The sequence below is a fragment of the Chelon labrosus genome, assembly GCF_963514085.1.
Source record: "Chelon labrosus genome assembly, chromosome: 3".
NCBI lineage: Eukaryota > Metazoa > Chordata > Actinopteri > Mugiliformes > Mugilidae > Chelon > Chelon labrosus.
The window spans coordinates 1,602,972-1,623,071 of NC_140339.1; the positions used below are offsets into that span (position 1 = coordinate 1,602,972).

Genomic DNA, 20,100 nt, shown 5'->3' on the forward strand with positions numbered 1-20,100 from the left:
GTGTCCTGTTGTTAGTGGGGGGGGGGTCTTTGAGGGGAGGGGCCTCTGTGGATCATCCCACAGATACTTGATCAGTTTGGGATCTAGTGAATTTGGAGGCCAGGTCAACACCTTGTGCTGTTCTTCATGTTTTTTTTTTAGTTGTTCCTAAAGTGTTTTTGTGTGTGTGTCTGTGTCAGGCTGCATCCTGCTGGGGATGGCTGCTGCCATCAAGGAGTGTCATTGCTATGGGGTGGGGGTGCCTGGTCTGGTCTAGGTGGGTGCTACATGTCTAAGTAACATCCACACCAATGAATGCCAGGTCCAGAAGTTTCCCAGCAGAACACTGAACTGTCACAAGATGGTTTAAATGTTATTCTTGTTGCTGTAACGTCTATATTTTCCCTCTGAGGATCAATAAAGTCTGATCTTATCTGATAAAATCAATCACTGATTATGAGTCAAACAGACGTGATGCAGGATGTCTTCAAACTGGACAAACTGTCAAGTAGAGGCAATGACTTTTACACCAACCTCATTTAACTAAAGAGTTGGTGATGTCTACTCAGCCAACATGAGCCAGAGCTGAGGCTGTGTTGAGGAGGCAGGGGTCACTGAGCCCAAATGAACAACATGAGATGTTGGAGCTGCTGCTTCCATCATTAATTCATCAAATGAGAGGATTACGTTGTGGAGGAGCTGAGCTGTGAGTTCCACGTGTCTGAATGAGGAGCAGTGAAGCTGAACGAGCTTTACGCAGGTTTTCCTTCTCAAAGCTTTCTACTGAGGGCTGGTGTGACAATAAATTAGTCAACGAGCAACACATCTGTTTGTTCTCTTCAGTGTCCTCATTTAGATTCCTACAGTAACAACAGCGGCCCATCTATAAACGCCGTCAGCTGCTTCTCTGTTGTAGTAAAACACAGCATATGTCACAGAGCAGCAGCAGCAGCAGCAGACATGTGAAGATCCTCACTGACTCATCTCATTCAGCTTTATGGTCAAGGCCCAGAGTCATGGTCTTCTATCAGGACAGGTCTCTGAGATTATAGACATGGTTGATCTTAATGTGGGGACGGAGACTATTCTGGGATGTATCTGATGATTCCTGTTGAATTCTCTGTGACTTCAAAACAAATATAAAATGTCTCTGCACCTGAAACTATTTGGGTTCAGTGGCAGTAAAACACTCTTCTGATTCACAAGCTAACAGGGGGAGATCTGTGCTGCAGCATACTGGCGTTATGAGCAGGATTAGAAGGTTGAGTTTCTTAAATGCTTTTTGGATATACCATGACCTGACGACTGAGAGGCTTCACAGACCTCATAGATAAATAATAATCAGCAACATGCAGCAGTGACAAGGAAAACTGAGACTCAGACCAGAGAAGAAGCAGCAGAGAGGAAAAAAGGAGAAGTTACAGATAAAATATATATAAAAAGAAAACTAAGCTGAAAAAAGGGCAGCTGGACTTTTGGCTTCTTCTTCATTCTTCATTCTTTCTTGTCCTTTCTTCTTCTTCCTTCTTCTTCTTTTTCTTCTTCCTCTTCTGTCTTATTTCCAGCAGTCTTGGAGCTCTCCAGTCAGTAAAGTTCTCTGGTGATTGATCAGATTTATATTTAGCGTCCACCCGTTCATTTCTAATCTCTGAGATCTTGTAAATCTGTGGGCGTAGCGCGTTCACACCGCAACGTGACGATACATTTCTGATGCGTACTAGAGCGGAGTATGAGGGAAGCTTTAATTTGAGATAGTATTTGAAATGATCGCAGTCACAGGAGAGGAGGAGGAACCACGACTGAGGATGATGAAACTGAAGATGATGAAGATTTGAATCTTTGGCTCCAGTTGATCTACAGTTGACTGAACTACAGAGCAACCTGGACGTAATGTCAGCCAGTTGTTGGAAGCAGATTTTAAACCAATGACGGATGGTGAGCAGCTTCTACCAGAAACAAATCCCCGGTGTTGCTTAGCAACTCAGAGGTGGGGTGCGGTGGGGGGGTGGGGGGGTCTCCATACATCATTAAAGCCACGCGTACACACAGTGTGCACACCTGCCCTTAGCATGATGTCATGTGTGCCACTTTACTTCCGTACTCGTCGTGTTTCCACTCAGTTTGGTTTGGGAAGACACGGCGTCCCGCTCAGATACGAGTGACCCCACGGAGGAGCGGCGTAGCAGATGGCTACATGCAAACCATATGTTGTCATAAACTATGCAGTAAAGCAGCGATGGGAGCAGATCCCCCTCACATGTAGCTCCATACTGTTTCCATGTCACCAACAAGAACCGTGGAGGGAAATGAACCGAAGACCGACGTACGCTGAAAGACAGACGCCGCTCCGTGGGCTCAGCTGACTGTTTACTGAACTCAAGACAAATACACTTCATGGTCAAAAGTATGTGGACACGTAAAAAATCAACAACGTCACACCCACTGTTCAGCCAGTCTGCCCAGACTTTTTATTTTTTTTCTTATTTCAATGATAAAAATGTCACTTTCACTGCTATGCGGACGACACCCAGCTCTACCTGTCCTCTCCTGTCCTCACCTGGACACTGAACATCACACAGCTGGTCAAGAAGCCTCTACAGCAGCTGTACTTCCTGAGGAGGCTGAGGAAGTTCAGCATGTCTCCAGATATCATCGACAACTTCTACAGCTGCATCGTTCACAGCATCTTGACCAGCTGCATCACCGTGTGCTACGAGAGTGATGAAGACTGATGAGAGGATCACCAGGACTACACTGTCCTCTCTGCAGAGCATCTACCAGCATAGAGTCCATCACTAAGGACCCCACCCACACCAGACACTGACTGTTTACACTCCTGCCCTCAGGCTGGAGGTACAGGAGTGTGAGATGTAGGACCTCAAGACTGAAGGAGTCCTTTTCCCCCACTGCCATCAGACTCCTGAACACCTGACAGGAGTCTAGGATCACGGACTACTCATGTCATACAATGTACTGCTCACTTTTTCAGTTTCTGTTTACATGTTTCTCATTTGCACATTGATATTTACACTAGTTATTTTATATTTTGTATTGAAAGCATGTTTTTATATTCTGTTTCTAAAATTTTTTATACTTAGGCATTTGGGTGGACGGAAAAAAAGATGAATTTCATTGTAGAGGGAAACATGTTTCTACACTGTGCATGTGACAATAAACTCTTTGAATCTTTGAATATGAGCCTACGGCCTGGATGCTGTTAGCTTAGCTTATCTTAGCACAGAGATACAGGGAAATAAAAACAGTCTAGAGCTGACGTTTAAAAGGAAAACTCTCTGCTTGGGTGTCCACATACTTCTGGCCGTGTGGTGTTAGCTGGATTCTGTCCTTCACACATGCTGTTTGTGAGTTGTCATAATGTTCTTTCTGTACATCCAGACCCCGTCTGAAGGATCTGACACCAGCTAACAGGTACCTGCTGCCTCTGAACCATGTTGATCAGTTCATGACGCTCCACATCACAGAGTTGAATCTAATTACACCAGTAGTCAGTGGAACGAGGAGCTGAAGGAACGCTCCCCTCTCTGAATAATGCACCTTTCATCAGGACAATGCACTTTCATAAACACTCTCTATACGTGAGCTGAAATGAAAAAGCATCACGTGGATGTAGAAATAAATAAATGAGCGTTAAGTGTTGATAAAGTCCCCCCCCCCACGCTGACAGGATGTTGATATTGCCAGCGTCAGTTTCTCGTCCTTCCTGTGGACACCGTCTGCACAACCAGCCAAATATAGCATGGAACAAAACGATGCATAAATTAACACTAAGTCCTCATTTATTTATATATAATTACATCTAAAACCACTTTGTTGTAGTGGAAGAGCGACTGCTGTCACGTGGAGGAGACGACCAAGATGTCTCCACGTCTCCATCGTCTCTGTCCACATTGATTCCATCTTGGTTCATCTTGTTTTTCTACCTCCATGTTTCTGTTCCTCACCTGATGTTTACCCCACGTGGAGCAGACATGCATCACAAAAGTTCAAGTTCTAAGCCTCAAAAAGTCACAGAGGTCAGAAAAATGGCTCCACAAGCACAATGGGGCCCAACTGTGTTAGTATTCTCAGTTTGGCCTCTAGGACTGAATTAAGACAAGAACAGTAAGACGTGTCGGGACAGTCCCAGCTACAGTGTCTCCTTTCAAAACCAAAGAGGGCCTGAAGCAATTCAAATGAGTCCCAGTAAGAGATGAGGAGATGGAGGGGACGTCTCAGCCATACACCGATCAGCCACAACATTATGACCACTGACAGGAGAAGTAAATAACATTTAAACCATCTTGTGACAGTTCAATGTTCTGCTGGGAAACTTCTGGACCTGGCATTCATTGGTGTGGATGTTACTTAGACATGTAGCACCCACCTAGACCAGACCAGGCCCCCCCACCCCATAGCAATGACACTCCTTGATGGCAGCAGCCATCCCCAGCAGGATGCAGCCTGACACAGACACACACACAAAAACACTTTAGGAACAACTAAAAAAAAAACATGAAGAACAGCACAAGGTGTTGACCTGGCCTCCAAATTCACTAGATCCCAAACTGATCAAGTATCTGTGGGATGATCCACAGAGGCCCCTCCCCTCAAAGACGCCCCCTCTAACAACATTCTGTTGATCAGACACCACAGGACACCCTCAGAAGGACCATGTCCATTCTCTGATGTTGTGGCTGATCGGTGTATATCAGCTCTCCAGACAGCTCCCTCTTTAGGTCATAGACCGTGAATGACACCACTACAGGACGTATGACAGCCCAGCCCTGGTTAAATGATTTACTACAACCTCTCTTCATATTCTGCTTGCTTTCCACAGCGTTACTGCTGCTTTCTCAAACACTACATGAGTTAATGGTGCATTGTGTTCACTGTACAACCATCCACATGAGTTCTGTTCTTTGATTTAGATATGAAACAAACAGTTTTTGGTACTGAGCTAAAACCGTCTCTGCTTGTTTCTGCAGACGCCTCAGTGTCGTTTGTCTCCACAGACAGAAGAAGCACCATGAAAACAAACTCCTGTCGTTTTCTATAACAGCTGACTTTTAAGGATGCATTCACTTCATTTACACACTTACATGTGAACGTGTGATTCATCTGATCCTGAGCAGTGTGGGAAGACTTCACTGTGGATCGTTTCAAGGAAATATTCTTCCTCTCTGAATGTTTGATTTATTGCTAACAATCTTTTTAACCACTGCTTCACTGTGCTTGGGTAGAAAAATAAACCTTAAAGCTGAAACGTTGAACCTTCTGCCCTGTGTGACTCTCCAGCAGTTGACGGGTGCTGACTGTTCTCCTGCAGCAGAGACCCCCCCCCCCCCCCCACCACCACCACCACCTCGCCCCCCTGCTGTGTGTCAGCCAGCTCTGGATTCTATTTTTATTTATTTCTGGAAGGATTTTAAAAGTCATTTTGGAGTCCAGCTTTAAGAATAACACAGCAAACCAGGAATAGACGAGTGTGAAAGTGGTCGAGGGTTTTTTCTTTTTGTTTAGTTTGTGTGTGTGTGTGTGTGTGTGTGTGTGTGTGTGTGTGTGTGTGTGTGTGTGTGTGTGTGTGTTCGGTTGGCTCTGTGGGATTATCACACTCTGGCAGCGGGCGGTCTAATACGCCCATCTGTCAATCATCCTTACACAGGCTTACCGCTGCATGGAGAGGAGGAACACAACAGATATCTTGTGCAGACGTCCTCGGCTGCAGCGTGCATGTGCAGGTTTTGTCTGGTTTTAGCGCGTCTAGAGTCTAGAGAGGCCAGATAAGCAAAAACGCATTTCTGGCATCAGCTCTCACTGTATAGCTGCATTAGTTGTTTTTAATGTTGCTTTTGTTTCTGTGATTGTTGCTTTGTGCTCGGCTCTGCTGGAGACTCGGGCCGGGAGCTTCGTTCGTTAAGACGGAAATTAAAAATGAAAATGTGAATTAATGGAGAATGTATTGTACGGACACGTGTTTTGTTTATTGTGGTGTGTTGGCCGGTTGATCCGTTCATGTATGGATGACTTCATGGTCGCTGTGTGAGTCCATGTTTTATGGAGCAAATGTCAAATGAAACTAAACAGATGTGTCTCTGAGCTACTGGAACTTTATGATGCTTTGACACCTGTATTAGTCTAAAATATGAGAAAAGAGCATTATTATTATTATTATTATTATTATTATTATACAGTGGTGTGGTGGTCAGCACTGATGCCTCACAGTCAGAAGGTTCTGGGTTCTGGTTCCTTTCTGTGTGTAGTTTGCATGTTCTCTCTGTGTCTGCGTGGGTTCTCTCCAGGTTCTCCAGCTTCCTCCCACCGTCCAAAGACATGCTGGTTAGGTTCATTGGTGATTCTAAATTGGCCATAGGTGTCAGAGTGATGCCAAAACATGACAGTAGTAACAGCCTGACATAGCCAGACCCAGTTCTTATCAGAATGACTGTTCCTCTTCTGTCCATCGCCACATAAACTGGCCCATGCAGATCTTTGCCGGAGCAGAATCACTTCCCAACGGAGAGACTTGTCACGGCGACACCAGTGTTGAGGTTTCCATGAAGCTTCTTGTTTTATTCATTTATTCACTTGTCCTTTGGAGGGTGGGGGCTGCAGCCTGTTCTAGTTGTCACTGGGTGAGAACGAGGGCACCAGAGAGAACCCACACAGACACAGGGAGAACATGCAAACTCTGCAGAGAAAGGAACCAGGACTTTCTTGCACCACTGTGCTGTTAATCTCTACAAAAGTATTCAACCTTACCAAGCCTGGTTGCTTTACCCTTTCACAGATTAACAAGAGTACGTCACAGGTCGCTAAACATTACTTCTGATTAAACACACATGCTCACTCTGGTCACACTGGTATCGAGGCATTACAACAGTCTTTAAAGGTTCACTGTTACTGACTCCAGACCAGCTCTACACCACAGAACATTTGTGGGCTACGATGGGCTACAGAAATCATATCAGGTCAACTTGCCCATTTTGCACAGATGAGTTTATTCAGATCTGAGGTGTGGAGAGAATCTGAAGCCAAATAAAAGTCTGCTCTGAGCGTCACAGATGGCGTCTTAACTTGTGTTTTTTTTATTGAGATTGAAACACAATCATTTCGGCTGCGCAGACATTTTACAGTCACTTTGACGTCACCGAGGATTCAACAGAAATCATCAGACACTTCCCAGAAAAGTCATCACCATTCACTGAGAAGATTACAACTTATGGAAGGGGTTGACCTTAATGTGGGGACAGAGACCTTTCCTCATCCAAACAGTGACCTGGGGACGTAAACTCATCGGAGGACGGCGTACACGACCGTCAGAAACAATAAAGAAAGTTTAGATAATGAAGTTCCCATAAATACCTCTACCAGCGTCACTACTGTCAGTTAGATAATAGTAATTATAAAACTAATGACAGTAATCGCTGTGATTGTCTTCATGGACGTGGACCCGCCACGTTTGACCTGTGCTAGAACAACCTGCTGACTGGCAGCAGCGTGGTGAGCTATTCTGGACGGTTTCAACGTACAGCCCTCTGAACGTGGAGCTATTAACTACAGAATATGGGTCACACACCCACACCCACACACACACACACACCCACACACACACACACACACACACACACACCCACACACACACACACACACACACACACACACCCACCCACCCACCCACCCACACACCCACCCACCCACACACACACACACACACCCCCACCCACACACACCCACCCACCCACCCACCCACACACACACACACACACACACACACACACACACACCCACACACACACACACACACACACACACACACACACACACACACACACACACACACACACACACACACACACACACACAGATGCGTGTTAACCGCGTGCAGGATGTCGGGCTACATACGTAAATGGCTGTCGCTGCCCTCTGAGAAGCCTTTTCTTCTCCTGCAGCGATCACACTGTGTCCTACTGCACAGCTTTGTCTCTGCACCAGGAGTCCATCTGGAAACGAGCCCCGGCGGTGAGACGCTGCACCGCAGTCAAACACTCCAAACTGAAGTTGGACTAGTCACCTCTCTGGGTCAGAATAAAGTCAGGAAATGAGCGACTGATTGATTAATGTCACGGCACCAAATGAGGGTAATAATAAAGGTGCAGTGGTGGCGCTCAGTCCTGGTCCCTGTCCCTGTCCCTGTCCCTGTCATGCATTTAACCTGAGTTTCTCAGCTGCTGTCGCTGTGATCGTCTCTGGGATCGTATGTTCTTCCGTACCGTCTGGTCAGATGTGAAAAGCAGATTATTTTCTACAACTTCTGCTGGAAGGCGTCTGCAGAAACACAGCAGGCGGTCAACGGATCGGTCGTCAACATCTGTGACTGTCTGGCAACAACTTCTACTCCGGCAAAAGGAAGTTTAGATCTTCATGAAACATTTCTATCTGTATATTTATCGCCTAAATGTGTGAAAAACTGAGATGAGAGCAAGTTTGCTTCTGCTGCACATTAGAGGCAACGGGGAAATACTCAACTACTGTACAGACCTTTAGCCCTTCAGAAGCTGATATTAGAAACCATTCAATGTTCCTGTAAGTTCAATAACTAGATACAGACAAAACTCACACACCCTGTTGTCTTGTCTACGCCAAGATGGGGATACTCTGAGAAATGCTGAGCTGCTGCCTGAGAGCCAGGAGGGATAATAGTCACTGGTGGAGTCATAACCAGATGAGAGTGACAGACATCACTGCCTCATAAGAAGCAGATCTCTGGGAAGACCAAACGGAGGAGGCTCAGAACCAGGGCCTTCTAGACGAGGGCAGGTAGGCTGCAGAGTCTCCATAGGTCACTCCCTCTCCACAGAGTTTACATCACCATGGACATGAGAGGGTCACTGCAACAGAGGAAGCTGTGAAAGCCTCCAGGTGATGGTTAAATGCTGCAGGGGTGCAGGACCAGGGCTGATCAACCCTGGCTGGGTCACCCAGGTGAGGGTTGTTGCAAGACTCAAGAAAACACCAAGCTGCATAACTGAAGATGCATCCAGTGCATCAATCAACCAGATCATCTTAAATCTGGACTGAACTCAGAGCTGCTGTAAAATATGAGAACTGGCTGACTGACTTCATTTAATCCAAAAGAATCTGAGCACAGAGAGGACAGCAGGAGGACAAACCGTCTTCACCACATTGAAGGACATCAGGGAAAGAATCTGTTTCCAAGTTGGCACATGAGAAGCATCCAGGAAGAAAACTGCTTTGTTCTGATTTATTGATACGAGGGAATCAGGTCAGTGATCTCTTTTAAATCTCTACAACACATCTATATTATTTGTAATGCATTTGCTATAATGTCCATATGGAAAGGGCCATAGAATTAAAGATGACTATTAGCTAAGCTCAGGGTGAAGCTGGAGGTCTTCATCAATCAGCAGAGGAAGAGTTAACGCTGGAGCTCAGCTGTGAGAGGCTGAAGAAGAGACAGATGGTGACTGTCCATGAAATGAAAGTGTATCTGGTGGTTGAGATGAGAAAGCACCAGATGTTGAAGATGATTTTTAAACTAGTTAAACTGCAGGAGGCTTCGATGATTTCACCGTTTGTGCTTCATATTTCAGACAGAAAACAACATCTGAGTGAATCTGACACGCGTCAGGATGTGAGGCCTCGGTCAGACACAATGAGCAGAATATATACATAAAATAAAACACAATGACGTAAAGAGAAGGCAGATCTGTGTGGCCGAACTCTTACATCATCTGCTAAAGAGTAAGAAACTGTGAAAGCCGCGGGGATTATGGTGTTTAGACAAACACAGCATAAGTCGTTTGTGGTGATCAACATTCAAATGAACTGAAGCTGCATTTAACCAGAAAGAGGCTCAACGAGCTGTCTCAGGAAAATAAGCAGCAGCCGGGCTCTTCTGTGTGAGCTCAAGGTGTGGTGGTGATGAGTTCAGGAACTCTGGTAAGAGGCAGGAGGGGACGGAGGGGATGGAGAGGGCACCCACCTCTCCAGCAGGCTGAACCCTTCTTCACCCCTCTCTACATTTCAGACTGAAATATTGTTCTTACTGCACCGAGAACTTCTCTCTACAAACAAACTCTGTCACAGGCAAAAAGCAGCTTCTCTGTGTGTGTTTAAGGCGTAGCGGTGATGCTGAACTCATCACCGCTACGCCTTAAACACACACAGAGAAGCTGCTACCTCGGGTAAAGAGCTGAGGGGAGTACAGGTTGAAGGGTAAGGATGGGGTGGAGGGGCGCAGACCTCTGCAGAAGGTTGAATCCATGCATTCTGCATTTTAAACTGCTTCACACTTGCACCAAAAACCTCCTCTTGCAAACAAACAGTGTCTAGTTGAGGTCACTTTCTACTTTAAACCTGTCAGATGGTTTCACTGTTCTTTCAGTTTGAAGTCTGAAGAAGAAGAATAAAGATTTATAATCAGAGAAATGTCAAAATGTAAACGCACCTTTGTTTGTTAAGCATAGTCTGTATATAAATATGGACTAAACGTCTCCACTTCCTCTCATTGGTCAAACTGACGCTATTTTCCCGGGGATACGGGCGGCGCCAGAGTCTGATCAGTACGGTCTGAGGGTGGAGCCACGTGGAGCCGCGGCACAGATGCCCCACCCACACTTCCTCCAGACTCACTCATGTTTTAGTTTAATTAATACTACGCTCTGCTCTACCTCCACCTGTTACAAGGAGATGTTGGATTATACACTGAACTTGTATTTAAAAGTTTTTCTTACAACTCTCACGGTGCCACAGGACGACTTTACGGAGCGGTTGGCATGGTAACTGGTAGTCACCATTATGTCACATCCTGTTTCTATAGCGTCAAATAACTAACTAAAACTAAACTCATCCAAAACATTCATCAGCATTATATTAACTACCTGAAATGACAGAAAACAATCTTGAACACTCTATTTAAGTGTTTTAGTTTGGCTCAAGTCCCGCCCACTAACATGGAGGGGGTGGACCTTATGACCTATACTGCAGCCAGCCACCAGGGGGAGCTCTACTTGCATTGGCCTCACTTTAGAGGAGCTGTTCCGCCGTCCATCTTTATACAGTCTATGGTGTTAACACAACACAAGCTGTCTCTGGCTCTTGTGTGTGTGTTTAAGGTGTGGCCATGATGCATTCAGGAAGTTGGGTAAAGAGCCGACTGGAGAACAGGTAAAGAAGCAGGAGGGGGTGGGATAGTTGAGGATCATCTCTACGTTCTCTCACTGAATAAAGAGCTTGGGGTCTAAAGAAGAATAGAAATAAGTAACAATAAATGCACATTTGTGTGTCAATGCGAGCTGTCTCAGGCCGGGCTCTTCTGGGTGTGTTTAAGGCCGTGATGCGTTCAGGACCTCTGGTAAAGAGCTGATGGGAGCAGGCTACAGGTTAAGGTGCGGGACGGGGTGGAGGGGCACCCACCTCTGCAGCAGGCTGAACCCATGGCGGCCAATCGAGAATCCGGCAGTAGAGACGTCCCATTCCAAAATCCGTTGATGAGGCGGCTCACAGGGGTCAGAGCAAACGGAAACAAACACGGGGGCGCGATGACCGCCTGACTACCAGAGCAACTTTGGCTAATCCCGGCTAGCGCCCGCGGCGTGCAGTTGGCACAGAGGATGTGTGAGCGTAGGGAGGAGGGAGGTGGTTGTGTTGGAGGAGCAGCAGATGTCGACAGTGCTGAGGTTTTTTTGGGGTAATCCTGCACCGCCGCCACCACCACCACCGCCACTGCTGCTGCCGTGTTAGCTCTTCACCAGGTCGCCATGGAGTCAGGCTGCTGGCTGGTGGGTGGCGCCCATGAGAAGAGGTCAACGATCGCAGGATTACATCTTCAGATTAGATTAGATTTCTCTCTCTTCATTCATTTCTCCCTCATCCTCCTCTGTCCTCTGTTGTGTATTTATTCGTTTGTTCATCTTTTCTCATTTTCTCTGAAGTAATCCCTGAGCTGCCGTCCACAAACTAAAGCCCCACCCCACCCCACCGCCGCCGCCAGAATCTGAGTGATGCTTAGTGTTCATTTCAGGGGACGGGACACGTTTTATTCTTTTCCAGGTTAAACCGTTGACGCAGCAGAGAACAGAGAACTGGATGTAAAGTGATTCACGTTTTGTCTTTTCTGGCTCCGCGACCGAATATGTCACTTTATCAGGTGTTAACTCCATTGCCATCTCCAGTCTGCCGCTCCACAACTTAACAACCGGCAACTAAGCAACCAAGTTAAAAAAAAATAGCAGGATGGGGACATTTGTTCAAAGAATTTCTTTCTTATTTTCTCCATTTTTTTTATGTTTGTGAAGAATCTTTCTCATCTTCTCACCTCCTTCTCTCTAACACACACATACAGTGAAATAATGCTTCACCTCATACAGTATATACAGCCCATGTATGTGGAAGGATACCGGCTGGAGGAGGGACTATATTTGGGTCTGAACCTGTTTCTAGCAGCTGGTTGCCCATCTCAAGGCGACCTTTGGTATTTGATCCTGGTCCATTCTGAGCACATGTTCTAACCGTCTTTACAACACAACGCTGGTGCACTTGGTCATCCTACGCAGGTCTTTGTACGAAACACATACAACAACGTAAATCTGTAAAATTAGTCCAGAGTGAAGCGTTCAAACTGGGTAACTCTAACAACATTCAGATGTATTTTTAGACTTTCTGACACAAGGTATCTGGTCATGTGAATTTCACCATGGAAACTACTTCCTGGACCAGAGAGACCTGGACCAGTGGTCACCATGGAGACTACTTCCTGGACCAGTGGTCACAGTGGAGAATACTTCCTGGACCAGAGAGACCACGGAGACTACTTCCTGCTTCAGTCAAGGACAAGAGATCACCTCAGGAGAATCAACATGAAGGCTAACATCATCTTTTTCATTTTAGACTACAGAATCATTTTTCATTTTTGGATTTAAAAATAAAGTTTTCTTTTTGGTTTTATAAGCAAACTTGAAGTACCACGAAATGCACGGAGCAAAGGGGAACATGTGTACGTTTGGTAGCTTAAACTTTCCTTTGTTTCTACCTCATTTAACTTCTCAGATTTTAACTGGAAGGCCCCAAGGCCTAGTTTGAGAACCACTGGGCATTATGTAAGAGCTGAATCAGCTAAAAACTATTCATGTAATCCATCACGAGGCCAAATACTTTCATTTTTTCTACCTTTAGTACATTTAAATGATAATAATTTGTTCATGTGACTTTACTTGAGTAACACCTCTGTGCTCTGTGTCTAAATCCACTAATACCAGATCAGCATAATTCCTGACACGTTCTCTAAACTCTTAATCGAGTTGGAAACAAACAGAACACGCATCATGATGAATGAACCCCACACCATAAATACTGTTCAACTATTCAACACCTCTGGAATCTGACCAATCAGCTCCCACCGGACAAAGAGCTCCCCCCTGACCAGAGCAGCGCCGGTCATCTCTCCCTCCCTTATGGCCCCCCCGGGGATCGTCCTGGTGTAAACATAAACTTTCATCCTCTTGGCAGTGGCAGCTCGTAATCCCACAGAGGAGATTATACCAGCGGGATCAAACCACGGAGGGATTTGAAATGTATCCCGAGTGAGATTCAGGAATGCTGTCGGCGCTTGGGGGGGGGGGGGGGGGGGGGGGGGGGGGTTAGGTGAGGGAGGAGGAAAGGCTTGTGCTCGGCTACTCACCTATATCTGACTCTTTGTGGTTCTTGATGAGCTCAGCGAGCTCAAAGTTCCCAGCGATTATAGCGACCTGGAGAGAGAGACAAAGAGGAGAGAGCAGGACCCATGAGAAAAGACAAGAAATAAAAAATACACACACCAGCATCCATTTAAACACTATTAAACACAAATACAGCTGACACACCACACAATGTGGCAAAGTGAAAGCAGAAAAGAAAAAAGTCCCATTTCCTAATTTGCAGGATCAGTCGGAGGCTCCTCCAGCGTCCGTGGCTTTAATCATCTCCAGCCATGAAGCTTGTATCACACACACACACACAAACAAACACACACACACACACACACACACACACACACACACGTGTACACGCCAAGATTCACACATGACACAGTAGCATGCTGCGCTAACAAACACACACACGGCACATGCAAAGTCACATGTTCACGTTCCTACAGCAGCTGGGTAGACCGGTGGTCGTGGTGTGCTCCTAGTAATTAAAAAACAAGAACGCTGAAACTGAGAGAAGCTGCTTTAATAAGCAAATACAAGCCCTGAGAGGAATATATTCCCAGTTATCTTTCCCTGGTGAATCTGGATATCCTGATTTTAACCTGAAAACCAGACTAAACTTCTTTTGTAGTTCTGTAGTGTCAACAGAACCAGGCCAAGTGTTCTTTCTTTAGATCTCTAAAATCCTTCAAACACAATCTGAGATGGAAAAACAGCCTCAGTTTGAACTGCACACAACTCTGAACTCATAACCACTAACCATCACGTGGTCACACATTTTGACTTTTAAAGCCAGAAAAGAAGATAAAAACTAGCTCTGGTCCAGCTGAGGTCACGTTGAAGCAGTGAAGTTAATGAACATTGTCACCTCCTGCTTCTGTCAGAGCTTCAGTCATTATTTAAACACATTATACTCGCCTGCCAGTTCATTAGGAACACTAGTGAATGCATTTCCTGCACTAAGTCTCTGTTCATGAAGGAATCTGTTGATTTAACTGTGTTTTAATTTTGGAGCCTACTGAATGGACATGTGTTCTTATTATTTTGGCAACCCCAGTGTTAGTCAGTGGGCACTTCAGTGTTTGTTTCCCTAATCCAATTAAATCACTGAAGAAGCTACTTCAGGGGTGTTAAACATGCGACCTGTGGGCCAAAACCCCAGACCCCCAGAGGGTCCAATCTGGGTCCAATGAATTTGCAAAGGAAGAGGAGAAGAAGGAGGAAGAGAGAAAAGAGGATGAGGAGAAGGAGATGGGCAAGGAGGAGAAGGAGGAAGATGAAAATGAGAAAGAAGAAAGAAGAAGATGGGGAAGGAAGATGGAAGAAGGAGAAGGAGGAAGACACCCAACTTGTGTCAAACATGTGTCCTGCGGGCTAAAACCGGCCCGCTGCCAGAGGGTCCAATCTGGCCCAAGGATTGTAAAAGAAGAGGAGAAGAAGAAGGAAGGAAGGAGGAAGACAAAAAAGAGGAGGTGGGCAAGGAGGAGGAGGAGGAAGATGAGAAGGAGAAAGAAAGAAGAAGAAGAAGAAAAGAGGGAAGAGGAGGAAGAAAACGAGAAGGAAGGAAGAAGAAGAGGAAGAAGTGGAGGAGGAGGAGGAGGAAGAAAGAGAAGGAGGAAGACACCCAACTTCTCACTAGTGATTTAGAACTGAAGAAGCTACTTCAGGGGTGTTAAACATGCGGCCCGTGGGCCAAAACTGGCCCGCTGCCAGAGGGTCCAATCTGGGTCCAATGAATTTGCAAAGGCAGAGGAGAAGAAGGAGGAAGGAGGAAGATAAAATAAAGGATGAGAAGAAGGAGATGGGCAAGGAGGAGGAGGAGGAAGATGAAAAGGAGACAGAAGAAAGAAGGGGACGAGGAGGAAGAGAATGGGAGAGCAGGAGGGGAAGAACAAGAGTAGAAGGAGGAGGAGAAGAGGGAAGATGGAGGTTAGAAGGATTTTATCATAATGTTCTATTTGCACTAAAACAAAGGAAGCTGTGGTTATTTTTATATCATCTTATTATTCTGTTCTGTTACTTGAGATCAAACTGAGCTGACCGTGGCCCCTGGTTTACCTGATTGAAACCCTCTCAGCTTGTTTTCTGTATATTCAGTCTGTGAAGATTCTCCTCAAACATTTATTTCTTCACAAATATCTACTGACTGTTTTTTTATTTTTACTGTAATCTGAATCCCCTGAACTTTCCTTCCTCTTCCTCCACAGCTCCCTCACAGCAGGGTGGTCTGTGAGCGACCACCAGGGGGCAGTAAAGCCTTCCTGCCGAGCTGGCTGGAGGGGTAGTTCTACTGTCAGTGACCCAGATCAGATGGCTGCTGCCTGTTGTCATGCTGCTGCTGCTCACAGTGATCTCTGCAGGAGCAGGTAGAGGCTTACAGTACAGCCTCCAGTCAAAAAATAGACGGCTCGGTTCTCCACTGATGCGCTGCTCACATGCTCACACACATCTCAAGGGAAACCCAGCAGCATTATGTAAGCATGCATGCTCTGATTCCTGGAGAACAGAGATTCAGGAAGGAGAGAGAGAAGGTGTATTATTAAAGCAGAGATGGCTTGAGTTGTAACATGTGCTCCCTCCCTCCCTCCCTCCCTCCACAGCGACCTGCTCTTCATATGAATAAAAACGTTTCTGAGAAGAAAAGCTTTCCAGCAGCATGAATATTTCATCGTGGAGCGTTCATATTCTACATAACACACATACACTGTGGAAAAAAATACTTTGAACTACGATGTGAGTCAATAAATATATATCTGAGCTCAGAATGTGACGCTTCCTGTGAGGGAGATGGGGGAGGGCTGGATCTCCCACTCACTCGGAGGATCTCCCAGCGTGTGACAAGCCTGTGACAGGAGGAGAGACCCTGATCCCGGAGCGAACGGGCTCATTGGACGGGATCGAGTAGCGACGGATGGAGTCGTCGTTTTCACTGTGACCTAGAAACAGACTGATGACTAATTGTGTTTGTAAGACGCTCGAAGCAGCCGCTTAACGCTGCTGTTGTGGACACCAGCAGCGCCAGGACACGTTTAAGAGAGAACAGGATCCTGCTCTGATGGTTTAAGGTCAAAAGACGCTACAGGGCATACAGGAAAAAATATAAAGACTTTTCATTTAGAGATTAAACAGCAGCGGTGACATCTACATCACATGTGTCAGCCTCATTAGGTCTGTGGGGCTCACAGGAGATTAAGAATAGAGAATAAAATGGAAAGGGTAAAAATTTACAGAAACTAAACGATTCTCTGATGCTCTTCAGTTTGTTAAATGTCCACATCTCCGGCTTTCTGTTTGGAAAATCTGCTTCTTTGGTACAAAAGGGTTTATAAAAATCATCGTCATTAAATCTTCCATCAGTAGCTCACTCAGTATCTTAGCTGAACCAGGAACTGTTTACATCAGTAACTAAGGAACTTTATTGACAAACTGGTTCTGCTGCTGTGGAGCCATACATCTGCAGGAATTAGAGCAGAAGAAGAAGAACTGACAGCGTAGAAGAAGACGACCAAGATGTCTCCACGTCTCCAGAATTGCTGTCTACATGGATTCTGGCTTGGTTCATCTTTTCAAAGTCAAAGTCTCCATCTGATTGGTCAGTCTGTTCTGACTGAGGCGGTTACAAAGAGATTTAAAGAATTAAAAGATGCCGACGGGCTCAGGATGGGAGCCGAAACTATGACTCAGTCAGAGTGAATCTATTATAACCATTAAAGTAACATTCCTTCACCTTGTAAAGTTTATAAATCATAAAGTAAAACCGCCGCCTGATGTCCATCCCTGTTCTCTGCAGCACAACGGGACACAAGTGTCTCTCTAACCAAACAGAAGAGGACAGGAGCTTCAGTTCCAGTATCTCTTACATCCTTTGACTTGCCCAGACCTCCGTGTGCTGATCGTGGTCTTAAAGAAGCTGAGGTCACAGAGAGCAGCACCAGTAGAGCGCCTTCAAGCTGAACTGATGATGAACTGTGATCAGGAAGCAGGTAACCCAGGTAAAAGCAACGCACTCACAATTCATCTCTCATTATCCTTCTACCGCCGCCCACCTCCACCACCACCACCGCTGACATCACCGCCCCCACATCGATTCTTTTCCTGTTCTCCCCTGGTTGTCATGGAGACAAAATGGTTGTGTATAACACAGAAGGAACCGGAGGGAGGTGGGAGGAGGGCTGGGAAGGACGGGAAGGATGTGGAGCGGTGCCGCGCTGCCGCTTGGAGCCGAGTGGAACGTCGGCAGAGGAGACGGATCCAAAACCAAACAGAAGACGGAAGAACAAGTCCAAGACAGAGAAGACAGAGAAGAGACGCAGCTAGAGTTCTACGTGACACTTAAAAGGCTGATCAGAATCCAGCGCTGGTTTTTCTGATTCATAAGAAGAAGTGAACCTTCACTAAATCTACAGAGACAAGAAGAGCAGCTTTCAAGTCCCAACAAATTCAAGTGAACATAAACTCCTCTGGCTTCTGGGGCAGAGTGGGACTAGAGCATAGACTGTATATAAATATGGACACCACGTCTCCACTTCCTCTCATTGGTCAAACTGACTCTATTTTCCCGGGGATCATCTTGTGACTTTGTAGCCAGAGTCTGATCAGTACGGTCTGAGGGCGGAGCCACGTGGAGCCGTGATATTGACGCCCCGCCCACACTTCCTCCAGACTCACTCATGTTTTAGTTTAATTAATGCTACGCTCTGCTCTACCTCCACCTGTTACAAGGAGATGATGGATTATACACTATGCTTATTATTATTATTTTTCTTTTTACAACTCTCACTGCTTTACGGAGCAGTTGGCATGGCAACTGGTAGTCGCCATTACGCCACATCCTGTTTCTATAGCGTCAAATAACTAAAATGAAACTTATCCAAAAAAGTGACACTTGAACATTCATCATCATTATATTAACGACCTAAAATGACTGAAACCATCCTTGAAAATAAATGTATTCGACATGTATTATAGTGCTTTAGTTTGACCCAAGTCCCGCCCACTAACATAAAGGAGGTGGAGCTTATGACCTATACTGCAGCCAGTCGCCAGGGGGAGCTCTACTTGATTTGGTTTCACTTTAGAGGAGCTGTTCCACCGTCTATCTTTATAGTGTCTATGATTTAGAAGATCAATGCTGCTCTCATGACCTGTTAAATACGGGGCTATAGCTAGCATCAGATTAGCTTAGCTTCACTTAAAGAATGAAAGCAGAGGAGACAGAGACTGGAACTTCAGTTTATATACGAACACATCGAGCCACGGGTCAAAACACGAGACTCAAAGAAGTCACTACAACTCTCTTTCTCTTTACTGATAACGTTATGATTAAACTCTTTCTCTGCATTTAATCCAAATTCATTCAAACAGCAGCGTGTAGACTCAGAGCAGTGGCACCTCAGCCCTGGATGTAGAGGGATGCAAACCTGTGACCTTATGATCCCAAAAGCTTAACTTTTAACTGGAGTTTTGAAATTTAGACTCATGTTTGTGTCCACCTGATAAAATCTACATCCGGCATTAACTCTCCTTTCTCTCTGTTTTTGATCTGAACCAGTTCTGGAGGCTCCGTAGCAGCTAAAAGCTCGTCAGTGATCTCCAGCTCGTCTCCTAATTCTCTGCCGAGTATCGATCTGGGTTTTCTGAAAACTGTTGCCTCCTGCTGCTGCAACAAGGCGGATGAGAGAGATTAAACTCCAAAATGAGCCAAAAGAAGCTAAAATGCTGAGATTAAAAAAAAAAAAATACTGATTCTGGTCAATTTGCATGAAATAAGCAAAGACTGTATGTGCCGTTAAATCTGAATGGGTGCACGTTCATTTCAGGTGGTGCTGCTAATAATTGAGCTGCTGAGGGACTGATAGTGTGGGATGGAGGCTGGGTCTCCCTGCTAGCATCTTTTAGATTGCTAAGCTCAGCAATTGTTGCTATGGCACCAAAGCTCAGCTGATCATTGTGGGGTTTAAGATGAAGTAGATCCAAACTGAATGTTAGCGCTCACGCGTCTATTTAGACCAAAAAAAAAAACATAGCCCCGGAGGCAGTTGTGATTTTTTTTTGTGATATTTTTGTACGTTGGCTGGAATGAAGCTGTGTGAAATAATAAGGCAGAGGGAGGAGTACGCGCCAAGGGCAATGGGAAGAACAGGAGAATGTGTGCGGGCAGGGAGGACAGGGAGGAAGTGGGAAACAGACAATGGCTATAATGAGGGAAGAGGGATTATTGGAAGAAAGAACGCGCAGAAGAGATATGAAGAATGTGATGAAAACGGAGTGAAAGGAAGGAGAGGAGGTAAATGAAATTCAGCTTTATAGAGAGGATGAAAAGCTTAGAGGGGCACGGGTCAGATAGGAGCGAAGCACAAAGAGCAAAGAAGTCGGAAGAAGTCGAGAGGACGTGACCGATTGTTGGAGGCCATTG

At 45.6% G+C, this 20,100-nt stretch overlaps 1 protein-coding gene across 1 annotated transcript in view; it reads right to left on the bottom strand.

Moving 5' to 3' along the window:
* Window positions 1-20,100, bottom strand: part of shank2a (SH3 and multiple ankyrin repeat domains 2a) — a 141,750-nt gene that overhangs the window by 83,829 nt on the left and 37,821 nt on the right. The window contains 1 exon segment of the mRNA XM_084541366.1: window positions 13,679-13,745. Coding sequence (XP_084397492.1) covers window positions 13,679-13,745 — 67 coding nt within the window.